The sequence below is a fragment of the Lissotriton vulgaris genome, chromosome 1_1 (assembly GCF_964263255.1).
Source record: "Lissotriton vulgaris chromosome 1_1, aLisVul1.2, whole genome shotgun sequence".
NCBI lineage: Eukaryota > Metazoa > Chordata > Amphibia > Caudata > Salamandridae > Lissotriton > Lissotriton vulgaris.
In genome coordinates this window covers 1733450111-1733464085 of record NC_141685.1, presented here as the reverse complement: position 1 = coordinate 1733464085, position 13975 = coordinate 1733450111, and the positions used below count along the sequence as shown (strand labels likewise).

Sequence of the window (13975 nt, the reverse complement as noted above, 5' to 3'; positions counted from 1 at the left end):
CAGCAAGAATAATTATATGCGGCTCAAGAGGGAGCTACCCAAAACTCTTAGGTTGTGGGAGGATTTCATTTAAAACAACTGTATTAAGAAGTTGATATCCTTTATTCTGTTCTATTAATTGTATATTTATGAATACCCTGTGATCGATCCTATTTATGTCTGTGTCTATTTGTCTATTAAAGAATCTTTGACTTTAATTGTTAAATTTTGCCATATTTCAGTGGAAGTGAAAAAAATAAAATACAGTTGCCAAAACTAGACTGTGCTGAAAGTAAAGGTGACTCAGCCTGCTCCTCCTCTGCCCGTGATGATCGAGATAGAGCATCAACTTTCACATTTTTTCTCCATTCCCTAAAAGTGATAACAAAAGAGTAATCGGCAAAGAATAAGACAAACACAACTGCCTGGGTGTTAAAGCTTTAGAATATTCCCAGACAGGTGCCAAACTAGAATCAAAATACTTTGGAACATAGCCTGTGCGTGCTGGAAGGTGTGTTGTGCAGCTCTGCGTCCACCTTACTCCAACTGCAGGTGAAGGCTGGAGCCTCACATAAGTGCCAACCCAAGTGCACTGATGTCAGTTCATTTCTTGCTGTGGCTTCATAAGAGGATTCAGAACTAGCTCATAACTTATTCTCATCAACAGACACGTTTTTTCTCTAGTATGTAAGAGAACAAGGGAGAGCGCAGCGGGCAGGGCGTCTGACTCCGGATCAGGGTTCGATCCCCTGGGCCAGCTCAGCCTAGCACCATGTGACCCTGGGCAATAGCTCTCTTTATCTTACAGACGGCCCCCAGTGCCTTGAGACCCTTAGGGGCGATTAGTTCGCGATTTGCAATACCAGGTTATTTATTACAAACCGCCTCCTAAAACTACAGGTTTTAGACCTTTTAGGAACTGTCACAAGCAGGAGTGTGCCCTGATGCTTCTAAGGCGATTTGAGTTCGCGTAGCCAAGTTGCATGTTGTTGAACACCAAATGAAGTCATGCAAATGAAGTCATGCAAAACCAGCTGTGCTCAAAGTGGAGGGTACAGACCCATCCAAGTTCTTCTGGCTGCTACCGCATCAGGTCATAGTCATGGTCCAAGTCATCAGGTAAATCAAAGTCCAAACAAAACACAAGAAGTCCAAACAGACCTCATCCCATTCTTAGCACTTGCCTTCTGAGAAGTTACATGGGCTTCGAGGTACCTCTCGGACTCTGTCCCGGTCCACTACCTAGGAACTGATTCTGATGCACACCAAATTTTCTGAGTCAGTCAGTGATGTCACATCCGATTGATCCATTTAATTAGGCTATGTTATGTATATTTGGCACCCTGTTCGCTCCCTCTGGCTCACCTTTGGGCCCAACAAATCAGCAGAGGCCTCCTGTCGGTGGATACCATCTGGGGTTGGGGGGTATGCTTTCCGTTAGTCTGTTGCTCCTAACCTGCTTCGATACCAGAGCCTGCTCATTGGCTGACACCACTATCTATGCTGGTTTCTGTCACGTCTGTGCTGGCCCTGACGATGCCAGAGGCGGACGTTTAGCCTATTTCCTTGTCTTACTCTGCACCAATTCTGTCTTGACCTCGGCTGAAGTCGTGCCCCAGCCCATTCTGACTCTGATAAAACTGTGCCTTTGCCTAGGGGTTGTCCTTGCTCCACCAGAGTCAACAAGCTTTTGGTGACAATGGTGATGATGGGGATGAATTTACTCCACAATATGATTACAACAATTTTCATTTGGCTCTACAGTAGGCCAGTGGATTGGACCCTTTGTCTAACACAGGGTTTGGTTCTCCTCCTTGTCCTTCAATGGAAGAGGCAGGCTCATTCGTTGTAGTCAGAAAGGGAGGGGGTTGAAGTCCTAGACAATTACTGTCTATTGAGGTGAAAACTAATGTCCTCACTGAAGTTTAGCAACCTGGGCTGACCTCGTCCAAGCCCTAAATGCAAGTCTTGATTAACACCCTTGTGGTACTTGGGCTAAAGCCTGTGCCTCCCTGTCTGTAAACAAATGGTACCATAATGCCACAGACCTGCTCCAGGTGCTCATGCCTTCCTGAAGGAGCAACCTATTCCTAAGGGCCAGGCATCTACTAGTGGGGTTAATCTCAATTATTTCCCTACCCATCTCCCCCAGATTGAATCAAAAAGAATTGAAACCTGGGGAAATAGAATGTTTTCATTAGCTAGTCGCGCCCTTCGTTAAGCCATCACTAGCTGTTTTCAGGGTAGGTAGTCAAATACATTATGGGACATGGTAACTAAGATCTTGCCAGCAGTCCCACAGGAATTTAGCAGCAACTTGACTCAAACCATTTAGGATGTCCAGGACATGGCCAGATATGTATTGTGGTCAAGGCTGGACATGACAGACTTTTTAAGTAGAGCAGTCAGGGCTAGTGTGGTGCTCAGGCTTCACGTGTCCCCTGTCATTGGCTTCTCGGGTGATGTTCAGACGTCACTCATGGATATACCTTATGACAGGTCTCGCCTGTTTGGTGAGAAGGGCAACCCCACCCTATGGTAATTTTAAAAGTAGTAGAGCTACAGCGCACTACCTTGGTCCTTCCACACCCACATTGCTGTACTCCCAACCGGTTAGCCCCTTTCAAGGATTCACCAGGAGTTTCGCTTATAGGCAATGCCTCGGTTCGCCACCTCAACAACGGGCACCTTTATCCTTTTGAGATCAGGGATCCCGCAGACAATCCACCCGCAGGGTCAGCAAACCCCTCTTTCCCCGGCCCGTGCAACAGCAGCATCCAAGCTTTTTAGTTTGACTTAGTGGCACAAAGCCACTCAGTGGGAGGCAGGATCCGTCCTTTTCTCTGTGTGGAAGGTCATAACATTCGGCACATGGATCATGCAGATATTGCAACAGAGCCACGATTAGCCATTCCTTTCTAACCTGCCGCCTTATCCACCTTCACCAGAGTAGCTTTCGGAGGTCAATTTGTTTATTTTGCTGCAGGAATCTCAGGCTCTTTTTGCAAAAGGAGCCACAGAGAACCTGGAACTGGATGTTAATTTCCGTTACTCTATGGGCTGCAAATTGGTGGAGCCCTTCATCCTATTTTAAATCTTTGACCTCTCCATTTCTTTCTGTAGAAGGGTCAATTAAAGGTTCTCAAACTGGCCAGGTTCTATCTGCCCTGCATCCAGTAGACTGAATGGTAGTAGTGGACCTGCAGGGCACCTGCTTCCATGCTCCAATCTTGTAGGCTCACAGACGCCACTTGCAGTTTAAAGTGTGCCACGAGCATTTTCACTTTGTCATGCTTCCTTTCGATCTCACAGTTCCCATTAGGTGTTAAAAAAGGTGATGGCGGTTGCGGCAGCATACCTTCGGAGGTCAGGTGTACCAGCCTTCCCTGCCTTGACAACTTTCTTGCCACAGCCAGTCGTGGACCACCTCCAGGCAACGGGGAACATCCTGATCTTGTTGGGATTCACTATCAACATGCCTGACTACTTCAGAGACTCCCTTTTATCCTGGATACAGAGCATTACCGGGCCTTCCCTTTGAATGAGTCTAGGGCATTCAGGCTATGATCCCTGTGTTTCAGTATAAGGGAGCCTGTCTGATTCCTTCCAGGTGTAAGAGGAGACTGCAAAAGATCTTCAGTGATGGCTATTTGTCTGCAGTTGGAACACTGGTAGACCCCGTTCCCTATGCTGTGTTGGATTGGTCGTCTGGGAGAGGTGGGGATCAGAGGACTCTGGTCTCCAGAGGACCCATCCAAGTTCTTCCGGCTGCTACCCCATCAGGTCATAGTCATGGTCCAAGTCATCAGGTAAATCACTTGTTTGAGTTGCGGACAATTTATTTTGGCAATGAAAGCCTTCCACCCCTGCCCATCAGTGGGAAGCTGGGTAAGGTCCTTACGGATGACACCACCACCATCTGATACTGCTTCAAGAAGGGCGGGTGTGATCCTGGTTCCTGGGTCGTGTGACTGAGGACCTCTGGAACTGGCTGAATCATCGGGGCATTTCCCTGATTGTACACCACCTGGTAGTACATTTAAACGTTGGGCAGTTAAACTCAGCTGGCGATGTCCAGCAAACTACGAATAGTAGTTAATTCCAGAGGTGGCACAGCGTGCCTTCCAGCAAAGGGAAAAATCCTGGTTCGATCTCTTCGCGACTGCAAATAACTCTCAATATCTACACTTTTACATGCTTGAGTTCCCAAGCCGGCTGTCTGAGGCTCTTTCCGTCTATAATGGAGCATGGGACTCATGATTGCCTTTCCCCTGTGCAGAGTTTGGAAGGACTGGCCCCAAGTCATTCTAGTGGCTCCAGACTGTCCTCTGATCAGGCTGCTGCTACCGGAGGAACTTCTGTTGCAGCAGCAGAGTGGGAATCTTGCAACTGGACCTGCACGTTCTACGCCTCTATGTGTGGAGATTTAGCAGCAGCAGTTGACTGCTTTGTATCTAATTCCCGAAGTTGGAGAGGTCATCCGTGTAGCCAGCTTTGTTCTACAACGTCTGTTTATGCTGCTCAAAGGGACAAGTTTGTGGCTTGGCGTAACACCTATAGTACGGTTGCAGGCTAAACTGTCCTATACTTTATTTTTTGTTTTACCTATGACCAAGCAAAGACTTGCGAATCACTTAGCTAATAGGTATCTGTTGGCCATTTTGGCCGTTTTGCATTTACTGGACCAACCGTTCTTATTCAAATCACCTGTTGTGATGCTTTTTCTCATAGGTATACTCCACATGTATTAGGACAGTATTATGCCGCTTGCATTGAGCGGGCTAATAACAATTCCAAAGAAATATTCACAATTGTGCAGAGCTTCCTGTCCCCCGGTGCCCAGGTGGCGGCTGCTCCTGCCACGGAGTCCTGGTGCAACACCCTGACGTCATTTTTCAGGGATAAAATAATCCGTATCCAGGAGACTTTTATGTCCCCTCCCAGAAACAGCGACCCTGTGTTGTCGCTGCATTTACCCAGAGCTGAACCGGTGTCCCCTTTCTCAGAATTCAGTCCCATTGACCTCGCTAGTTCTCTCAGAATCCTCAAAGCCCTCAAGTCCGGCTCTCCCAATGACCCCTGTGTGGCCCGACTACTATCTGAAGTGGCAGATACCATTAATTCGGAGGTGAACTTTATGGTCAACAAATCATTGTGGGAAGCTTGTGTGCCGAAAGCTTCAAAACATGCCTTGATCCTTCCTTTACTTAAAAAACCGTCTCTCGATCCATTGCTCCCAGAAAACTATTGTCCTATCTCGCTTCTGCCAAATCTGGCTAAAGTTTGTGAGAAAGCGGTCACATTCCAACTTACCAACTTTGTTGAGGGGCTGGTTTGCTTCATCTGGCGCAGTCTGGCTTCCGTGCCTCTTATAGCACGGAATCCGCTTTGCTAGAGGTCACAGAATCGATTTGGGAGTGTCTGGATGCCGGCCGGAGAGCAGCATTGGTAATGCTTGATCTCTCAGCGGCGATCAACATGTTGCCTCACGCCATGCTCCTGGATCGCCTATCTGAAATAGGAATCTCTGGGTTGGTTTTGCAATGGATCAATTCTTTTTTGGAAGGAAGGCTGCAGCGGGTATGGCTCCCTCCGTGTGCCTCTGTGCCCATGAGGGTATCCACTGGGGTTCCGCAGGGGTCATCGCTTAGCCCGCTGTTGTTTAACATCTACGTGACTCCGCTGATTTTTTGGGCGGAGTCACTGGGGGCTAAGGTGATGGCCTACGCTGACGATACCCAGCTGCTGTTTACCTGGATCAAGGAGGATGACTCGGTTACGAGACCCCATCAGTGCTTGTCATCGGTCTTTCATTGGCTGGCCAATGCGCAGCTAAAATGTAATGAGGGAAAGTCCGAAATACTGCTGTTCGGTTCTTTTGCTCCGGACTTCAGAGAGAGACTCTTGCCTCCAGGTTTTCCTTGCCCGTCTGAGAATAACGGTGCCGCCAAAAATTTTGGCGTCTGGTTCGGTGATAATCTGAATTTTGGGTCACATGTAAAAAAAAACTGTCTGGCACCTGTTTTGGTGTGCTGAAAAGTTTGAGAAAGTTTCTTCCCGAACACGGCCAGAGAGACGGTTGTTTGGGCACTGATTCTTCCTCGCTTGGATTACGCCAATGCCCTCCTAGTTGGCAGCCCAGGTTTCCTTGTGAAGAAATTACAAGTGGTACAAAACTCGGCTGCCAGACTTCTAGGGGGGCTGTCATCCAGGCACAGTGTGCGGGCACTTTTACGGTCATTACACTGGCTTCCTGTCAAAATTCGCCTGAAATTTAAAATGCTCTCAATTGTGCAACGGGCCCTTTACGGTCTCGGTCCCATCTATTTGCAGAAGAGACTTTCTTTTTACACACCAGGGAGACCACTGCGTTCGTCTTCGCAGCTGCTGATGCAGACTCCGAAGTTTAAGCGTCAGCGACTAGGGGGAAACTCCTTTGTGCGCAAAGCTTGTTTGGCCTGGAATGCGTTGCCCTTTGCTTTGATGGCCACCCAGGATCCTCTTCTGTTTAGGAAAGCCTTAAAAACCCTACTGTTTTAATTGGTTATTGTACATTTTCTGCCTTTTTTTTTGTAAGCGCCGGGACACTTCCGAGTAGCTGTGCGCTGTACAAATTAATACAAAAAATAACATAACATGTTTCCTCCTAAGCTCTTTGTAATGGCTCGATGGGGCCTTAATTTAGTTATTTCTTTTCTTTTGTGCACCCCTTTTGAGCTGCTTCACAGTTGTCCAAGAAATCTCCTGACCATGAAGACTTTTGTCATCACAATAACTTCAGCTTGTCACTTAAGTAAAGTTCAAGCTTTATCAGTCAAGCCGCCCTACAACATCCTCTTTTCGGGCAAACTGGTAGGTGTTGAGGACTGCCAAAGATTATTAATTCCTTTCTTGTCGGGCAGCTCATCACTCTTCTGACATTCTTTGCTCTATCTCACCCCTCCAAGGAGAAGGAAAGACTGCATCTTTTGGATCCCAGAAGAGCGTAAGCTTTTACGTCGATCATACCAAAGAACATTGGGTTGAAATGATCTCTTTGTAGGGGCCTCTGTGGCAAGGATAGGCAAGGTAGTGCAGAAGAGGATTTTATCCAGATAGATAGTCCTCTGCATTAAGATTTGATTTACACATTGTCCAAGAAGCGTCTTCCAGAAGGATTGACCGCCCCTTCTACCAGTGCCAAGGTTGATACAGTTGTACTAGCCCACAGAGTGCCTGTTTTGGATATTTATCAGGTTGCAACGCAACGTGGGCATCAATGCAAACGTTATAGAAGCCTTATTTAAATGGAAGCCAGCTCTGATGGAAAAGGGCATATTGGCCTTTCAGTCATGCAGGGCTTTTCGGTCTGCGTCATTCCACAGACCAACGACCAGGGGAGGTTCTACTTTAGTATCTATTCTAAAGGTGAGGAACCTTCAGTTAGAAGAATCCATTAGAAGAACAAGTTTCCTTTGGTAACACTCTTTCTGGTGGATACTCTATATAACATCAGATTCCTCACCACCCTCCCACCTCCCCGTTCTGTGAAATGGACTCTTTCTCAATCCAAAACATTCCTTGGCTACAGATCTTCACATTGGCACAAATAATTGGTCTTGAGTTCCTCGTCGGAATATACGCTATATGTTCAGAGGGCATGACGAAAATATCAGTGTACACAAATGCAAATATGTCAATGAATTCTTGTACAACACTGATAAGAAAATGCTAGTAGGCAGCTGCTGGTATTCATATAACTCAAATTGTGTCTGAAAAGCTGTCTATCATTCCTCACCTTTAGAAACGGCTATGAGCTGATATGTCCTCCAATATCTGACTTAGTAAAGATAGACGCAGTACGGACCTGATTTAACTTGTTTAGATTTTTGTTTTTTAGACCCCTCGTTTAACGCTTCGTAGTCAATGCATATTTGTAGTTCTCTACCCTTTTTTAGGTATGAAGATAAATAGAGTTTATGGGGGTCTTGAATCCTTCCTAAATAAATCTCAAGCTGTTTCTCCAGCGAGGACTTAAAATGTTCATTCTCTCTTTCTGTGAGAGGGTGTGTGCAAGTTAAAGAAATCTGTGCCCCTGGTACCAGATCTATCTGAGTGTCATTCCCAATGAAAGGTTAGGTTTCACCACTTTCTTCACTAAATAAGTCGCAAAATCTTGGTGGAAGGTGGGCATTTTGATGGTTTTTACAGTCATGTATACGTTGTTGCAATCACTTATACGCCAGGCAACCTCATGGCCACACTCACAAATCTGGAATTTCTGAGAAGAACATGTTGCCTATTCAAAATGTTGCACAGCACGCTGACAAGAAAAAAGTCCCCTTGCTTGGGTTTCAGAAACCTTCCAGTTTTTTGGTGCAGTTATTCAGAAAATTGCTGTCCTGGCTAAAATTAAGAAACAAATTATGTTGCCTCCTTTTATCCTTTTCTGCTTTCGTGGGGGAGTGGAGCGAATCATACTTATCTGCATTGGTTCCACAATGTCTGTAGAGTTTATAGTAACGCTTGTATCGGTATGAATGGGTGGTGGTGGTGCACGACTTTCATTTCTTTATCTCATCATTGCTCAGTGTGACATTGAGCCTACTGCAGTACTAAAGTGAGCACAGCATCGCAATCCATTGTTCGATCTGCGACTTGAGTCAACATGTCCATGAGCTTATCCTAAGCTCACTGTAGAATAACCAGGCTCGTTGGGCCTCTAGCCGTTCATCCTCCACCACCAGGTGATTGAAGTAGAACCAACAACTGAGCCAGTTGCACTGCTGTAAATCCTATAATTTCTATGCATGTTTGAGTCACAGTATCACCAACAAAAATACAGAGTAACTCAATTACAACAGCTCAAAACAGTACAAGACTGGATTTTCAACGCCCACCAACAGAGTGGGACATGCTGTTGCATCTCCCTGGAGCTAAGACAGCATGGAGGTAGTTTGTGGTTCTGGAGCTGGGAAGGCCAATGGCTAACATAAAAGCATGAAGTCTGAATTGGGTCAGAAAAAGGTTTCGTTTTTGTAGATCTCCAATAAATCGCTACAAAGGAGCTAGAGGAATTGCTAGATGGCTACTTATTAAGGGTGAAAGAGTCTGAACTAAAGGATAATTAGTGACAGAACTCTCAGGAGTGCTAGCTTTCCCTTGCTTGTAAACGTTCTAATTTCTGCAACATTCCTCCTGTGTGGGCCCTCAGCTTTTGGTTATCCCCATGTGCCAACTCAGCCTGCCACTTAACATTCCTTTATGTTTTACTTAAGACTGATGTCTTGAATATTCTCTTAGCCATGCTGCCTGGACCATCTAAAAGCCGAAACCTGTTTTATGTGAGGTTTCAGCTCATTGGAATAAACTCCTCTCTTTACTTTATCACAGAGGTAGCATAGAGCCTTCAGACTCCCAAAGACTCATGACCACCACTGAGATTGATTCAATAATGGCCACCTGTGCCTCCAGTGGAAGCGTGTCAGAACCAAACAAAACCAACTAAAATAACAAAAGACAGAAAAGGTGCATGTTTAGGTCTGTGGCAATAAACAACTCTTTGTCTAGCCACTGTACTTTTCAGGATCCCGCAATGCCTCAGCAAAATGTTTTCATATTTCACAGAAGCAAGCCTTGTGTAATTTTGTGTAAATGCTGAAGATGAGACAAATAATGGAAGTCTCCACTCGATAGAGCCATATGCTGAATAGGATTTTGAGAAATATCTGTAATTTGCTTTCGTGTAGTTATGCAATATTTCCCCGAAATTGTATGAAATGCAAATCAGTAATTTGCGCTATAATTTAGTGTGCACTGCTTCGTGAGGATGCATTTAAAAACTCACCACAAACAACTGCTCGTGTTCTGTTCCTGTGCGTTTGCAGTAACTTTTTACCGTTTGTAATTTGAATGCTGCGTACCTGCAGGAAGCGGCATAATGGCGTAATTGTGAAAATTTCACATAACAAGCGTTTGTGAAATTCCTGAAATTACATAACTGACACCAGTGTAGTTGGAGCATTGTAGTCTAGTGCCCATTCTAGCCCAACCCACTTATTCTAGTTCCGTTTTAGCTCAGAAATTTGATGTAAGAATTTTAAAACGTATTGACTCATCTTGCAGGTCCTATAATATCTTGTTATTCCCCTGTTTTCTCCAATTTGTGTGACATTCACTCAGTGGGAGTGCAAATTGCTGCCTTATGATGTATTCTTTTCTGCAGAAAGTGCTCACAGTATTCTGTGAAGATGATTTGACGGGCACTGCAGGGCTCTTGTGTATCCCTGCTTCTATTTAACATCTGTATTCAGTCATTAACTCAACTGCTAGAGACTTTGGGTGTTAGGTTTCGGAATTATGCTGATGTCACTTATGTAGAGTTCCAGCTACCCACAGATGCTACAGTGGACTGAAGGTGGGTGGGGTGGGTGTTTGTTTCCATAAATGAATCAATAAGAACCCATTGAGACAAAGTGCCTCAAAAAACCGAGATTTTGCTAGTTCCCTCAGACCACTGGCTAAAAAACACTGCTCTAACCAGCATTTTGTGTTCAAAGGGGTAGTGCCAATATCTGTGTAAAGGAAGAGGTGAAAACTTTGGGTGCATTTTTGATGAGCATATATCAATTTAGTCCGGTAAACTGTTTGTTATTTAGAATTTAGTTATCTTAAATTGCTCGATAAAGACCTGTTACCTGCTCTGTATAGAGATTACGTCTAACATTTCTGAAGTGATGATTAGCTCGAACATTGAATATGGGAAGGGCCTTTTGGCAGTGATGTCTAAGCCCTTTGTTAATAAATTGCAAACCCTACAGAACTCTACACTAATGGCAGTTCGTGATCTACCTAAACCAGCTCATTGTTCTGTTCATCCGCAAGAACTGAAATGGTTGCCTGTAGCCTCTCGAATTGCCTTCAGGAATGCTTACTCTGATTTATAATGGACATCACAAACAATGCCTGATTATTTGAAACAAATTATCACTCCGTACTGCCCCAGGAGCGCTATAAGATTGGTGCCTCCCAGAAGTGGCAGATAAAAGTTGCGGGATTAAAGGGTAAATTACTAGCACAGTATGGAATTTGTTGCTCGAAGACCTGAGGTTCCTGCAACAGCTCTTCATCTTTAGGAATGCCCTTAAGAACTTCTAGCATCCCTTATGAATTCCAACGCTTAGTCACCCCTGGGGGGCTTTTGTATTTTGTAACCGTTTTCAATTGATTCATTCTTGATCTCAACGCACTTTTCAGAAAATTAACTTTGGATGAAATGTAAGCTTCAGTTGGCATGTTTTATTTTGTATTACATTTGTTTTGCCAACATTTTTTACTGTGGGATTTTTTTTAAGTCTGAGTGGGGGTTTCATATTAATTGAGGGGATCTGGTCCTGTTCGATCTAATCTCCGAAAACAGTTTGTGTTTTGATGTTAATCCTCTGGAAAAAATGGTTCTAGCTGAGAATTTTCCTAAAACTTTAGGTTGCTTTCTAAATGGACTTCTATTTTGTTGAGGCTATGTATGCTGCTAGACATTAAATACTCGTCAAACATCCAGTATGACTCAATTGAGGTTTAGTGTAATGTTGTTCACTGCTTTTCATCCTCCTGCTAAATGTGCCACTTGACCCCACTATTACTTGTCTGCAAGATGGACTTAGAATTGAATCCAACAGGAACAAAAAGTAACGTTTGTTTTATATACTTTTGTGATGCAGCAACCAAGAAACATGAAGCAGCAAAGGAGGTGTTTACAAAAATTCCCCAGGATTCAATTGCCGAAATGTATAATCAGTGGGAAGAGCAAGGAATGGAGAGTGAACTTCCTGCAGAAGACGACAATGCTATAAAGGAGCACTTATGCATTAGGGCCTACTTGGTGAGACAAGATGTGTGCATTAGCTGAAGTAATTTTTTCTGTGAAATGCATCCCTCATTTACATATATTTGCCTTTGCACAAAGGTTAAGTTTACCTAATCCTTTTCCAATACTCATCTAACAAAATCTCCACTTCAACCATTCGTAAGAAATATTGGAGAACCACATTTTATTTTCTTGGGGCTAAAAGTTTTCATTGACCTGTGTATTATACTTACCTGCTTCCAAACTGCTAACCCCCTCCAAAGGTTCAATTTAAAAATGTATACATTTGATGTATTACGCGTTACTTTGCCGCTGAATGTGTTTTTGTATGGCTTGTTTTTATTGTTTTTTATTCCTTTCAATATTGACTCAGTAAACTGCTTTTGGCATTAGGACTTAGTGTAAAGAATCTGAAACACTGTGTTTAGTAAATATTTCACCAAACAGACAATTCATTTTTTCCCTATACTCACACTTAATCTCTTAGAGGTTGGACTTACCTGCATTTAATTACGTGATCTTGTCATTGAAAGGTGTTAGCTAATCTTCTGAACATGCTGGAAAGCATTTGCCCAAAAATAAATGGTTGTTACCAATGTTAAACAATTTAAGCAAAAAAATCCAAAATTGCTGGCCCTAGAACAGGGTTCTCCAAAGTCAGTCTTGGAGGGCCGGATCCATGCCAGATTTTTAAGGTAACTGCATTCATCTAAATGGGGATATGCTAAAAGTCTGGCATGGATCCGGCCCTCCAGGTGAGACTTTGGAGAACCATGCCCTAGAGTGATAACCTATAGTAATGCCAGCATGATGTGTGATAGCCCTTTTTTTTTGCTTTAAATTTATTGTTCCAAGATTACTTAAGCTGTAAATTAAAACTTTAAAAAGCTCACAAAAGGGCTTGAAAGAGAAAAGAGCAGCTTTTTGAGGATGGAGCACCCGTGTATTTTCAGTTCCTCCTCCTGCCCTTTCCCCATCAGTTAAATGCTGTAATTGTATCACTGCTATTTTCTTTATAAGGGGCAACGTAGTGCGTGGAGGGTTATATTTCCAATATTTTCCCACTGAAAGTGCTCTTATTATTTTTCAGGAAGCCCATGAAACGTTCAACGAGTGGTTTAAGCACATGAATTCAGCTCCTCAGAAACCTACATTGGTTGGACAAGCATCCTTCACAGAAAAAGTGGCCCATGAGCACAGAGAAAGTAAATACGAGGTACTGAAAACAGCTGCTAGTGAAATGTAACTATTTTTTGCCTTCTCTTTGATACTGTATCACCTGTATGTTCCTTTAAAGAACAGCAGTGTTGATAAACATAAGTTCAGATGTACAAATATACAGGCTTTTTTTTATTGGTACAACTTAATTGCTTTGAAGATTCCTACTTTCTTTCTCAGAGGTCCTTGCTGCGTTTCAGGCAATCTAAGCTAAAGTCAAATACATCTTGGATACATTAGAGCAAACCTAAAGAAATTCTAGCCGGCACAAATTAATGCCAGTTTGAGTATGGGGGTTGTAATTTTCCAGCCATTACTGCAGTCCCCTTTACCTTCACATGGGTCACTGTAGTTAATCTGCTGCTCTAGGAAAGATGTCATGTGTCCAAAATAGTGCATATTGCCGCCGAAGGGCAGAGGTACTTTTCTTTGTCTATTTGCATATATATTTTTTTTCTTAAGAGAACACACACCTGCAGAATTCTGTCCATATATGAAATCTTGTCCAGCAGTGCAATAGCACCCAGAAGAAGAGCAGAGAGCTGGACTAGTGCCACAGTTTCCCCATTTATGGATCTAGGGAATGTACCTGCAGAGTGTATTATGAGGTTGTGTTGCATGTTCAAACGTGATGGACAGTTGAGCAGATCTATGATGTAAGCGATCCTTCTGCTCGCGGTGGTACTCCGATGGTGTACATTTAGAGATCCAAGGAGTCTCCAAATGCGAAGATACCCAGCAACAAAGCACCCTTGTCAGCACCCAAAATGTAATTAGTGACAATAATTTGCCCTTGATAGGGCTAAAATACTTCTTAATCTTCGGAGAAGATTTGGGGTCTCCGAGATTTAATGGACAATAATTTTATTGACCCAGGTAGTTGAGATCGAAGTTTTCCAATAAGGTAGTTCGAAACCAAACAAACACATATGT

General features: G+C 43.7%; 1 protein-coding gene across 3 annotated transcripts in view; it reads left to right on the top strand.

Moving 5' to 3' along the window:
• Positions 1-13975, top strand: part of NUP107 (nucleoporin 107) — a 590137-nt gene that overhangs the window by 476957 nt on the left and 99205 nt on the right. For all 3 annotated transcript variants that reach the window (XM_086919004.1, XM_086919006.1, XM_086919003.1), the window contains exons 24-25: positions 11679-11839; positions 12915-13040. In XM_086919004.1, coding sequence (XP_086775130.1) covers positions 11679-11839; positions 12915-13040 — 287 coding nt within the window. The remainder of the gene's footprint in view (positions 1-11678; positions 11840-12914; positions 13041-13975) is intronic.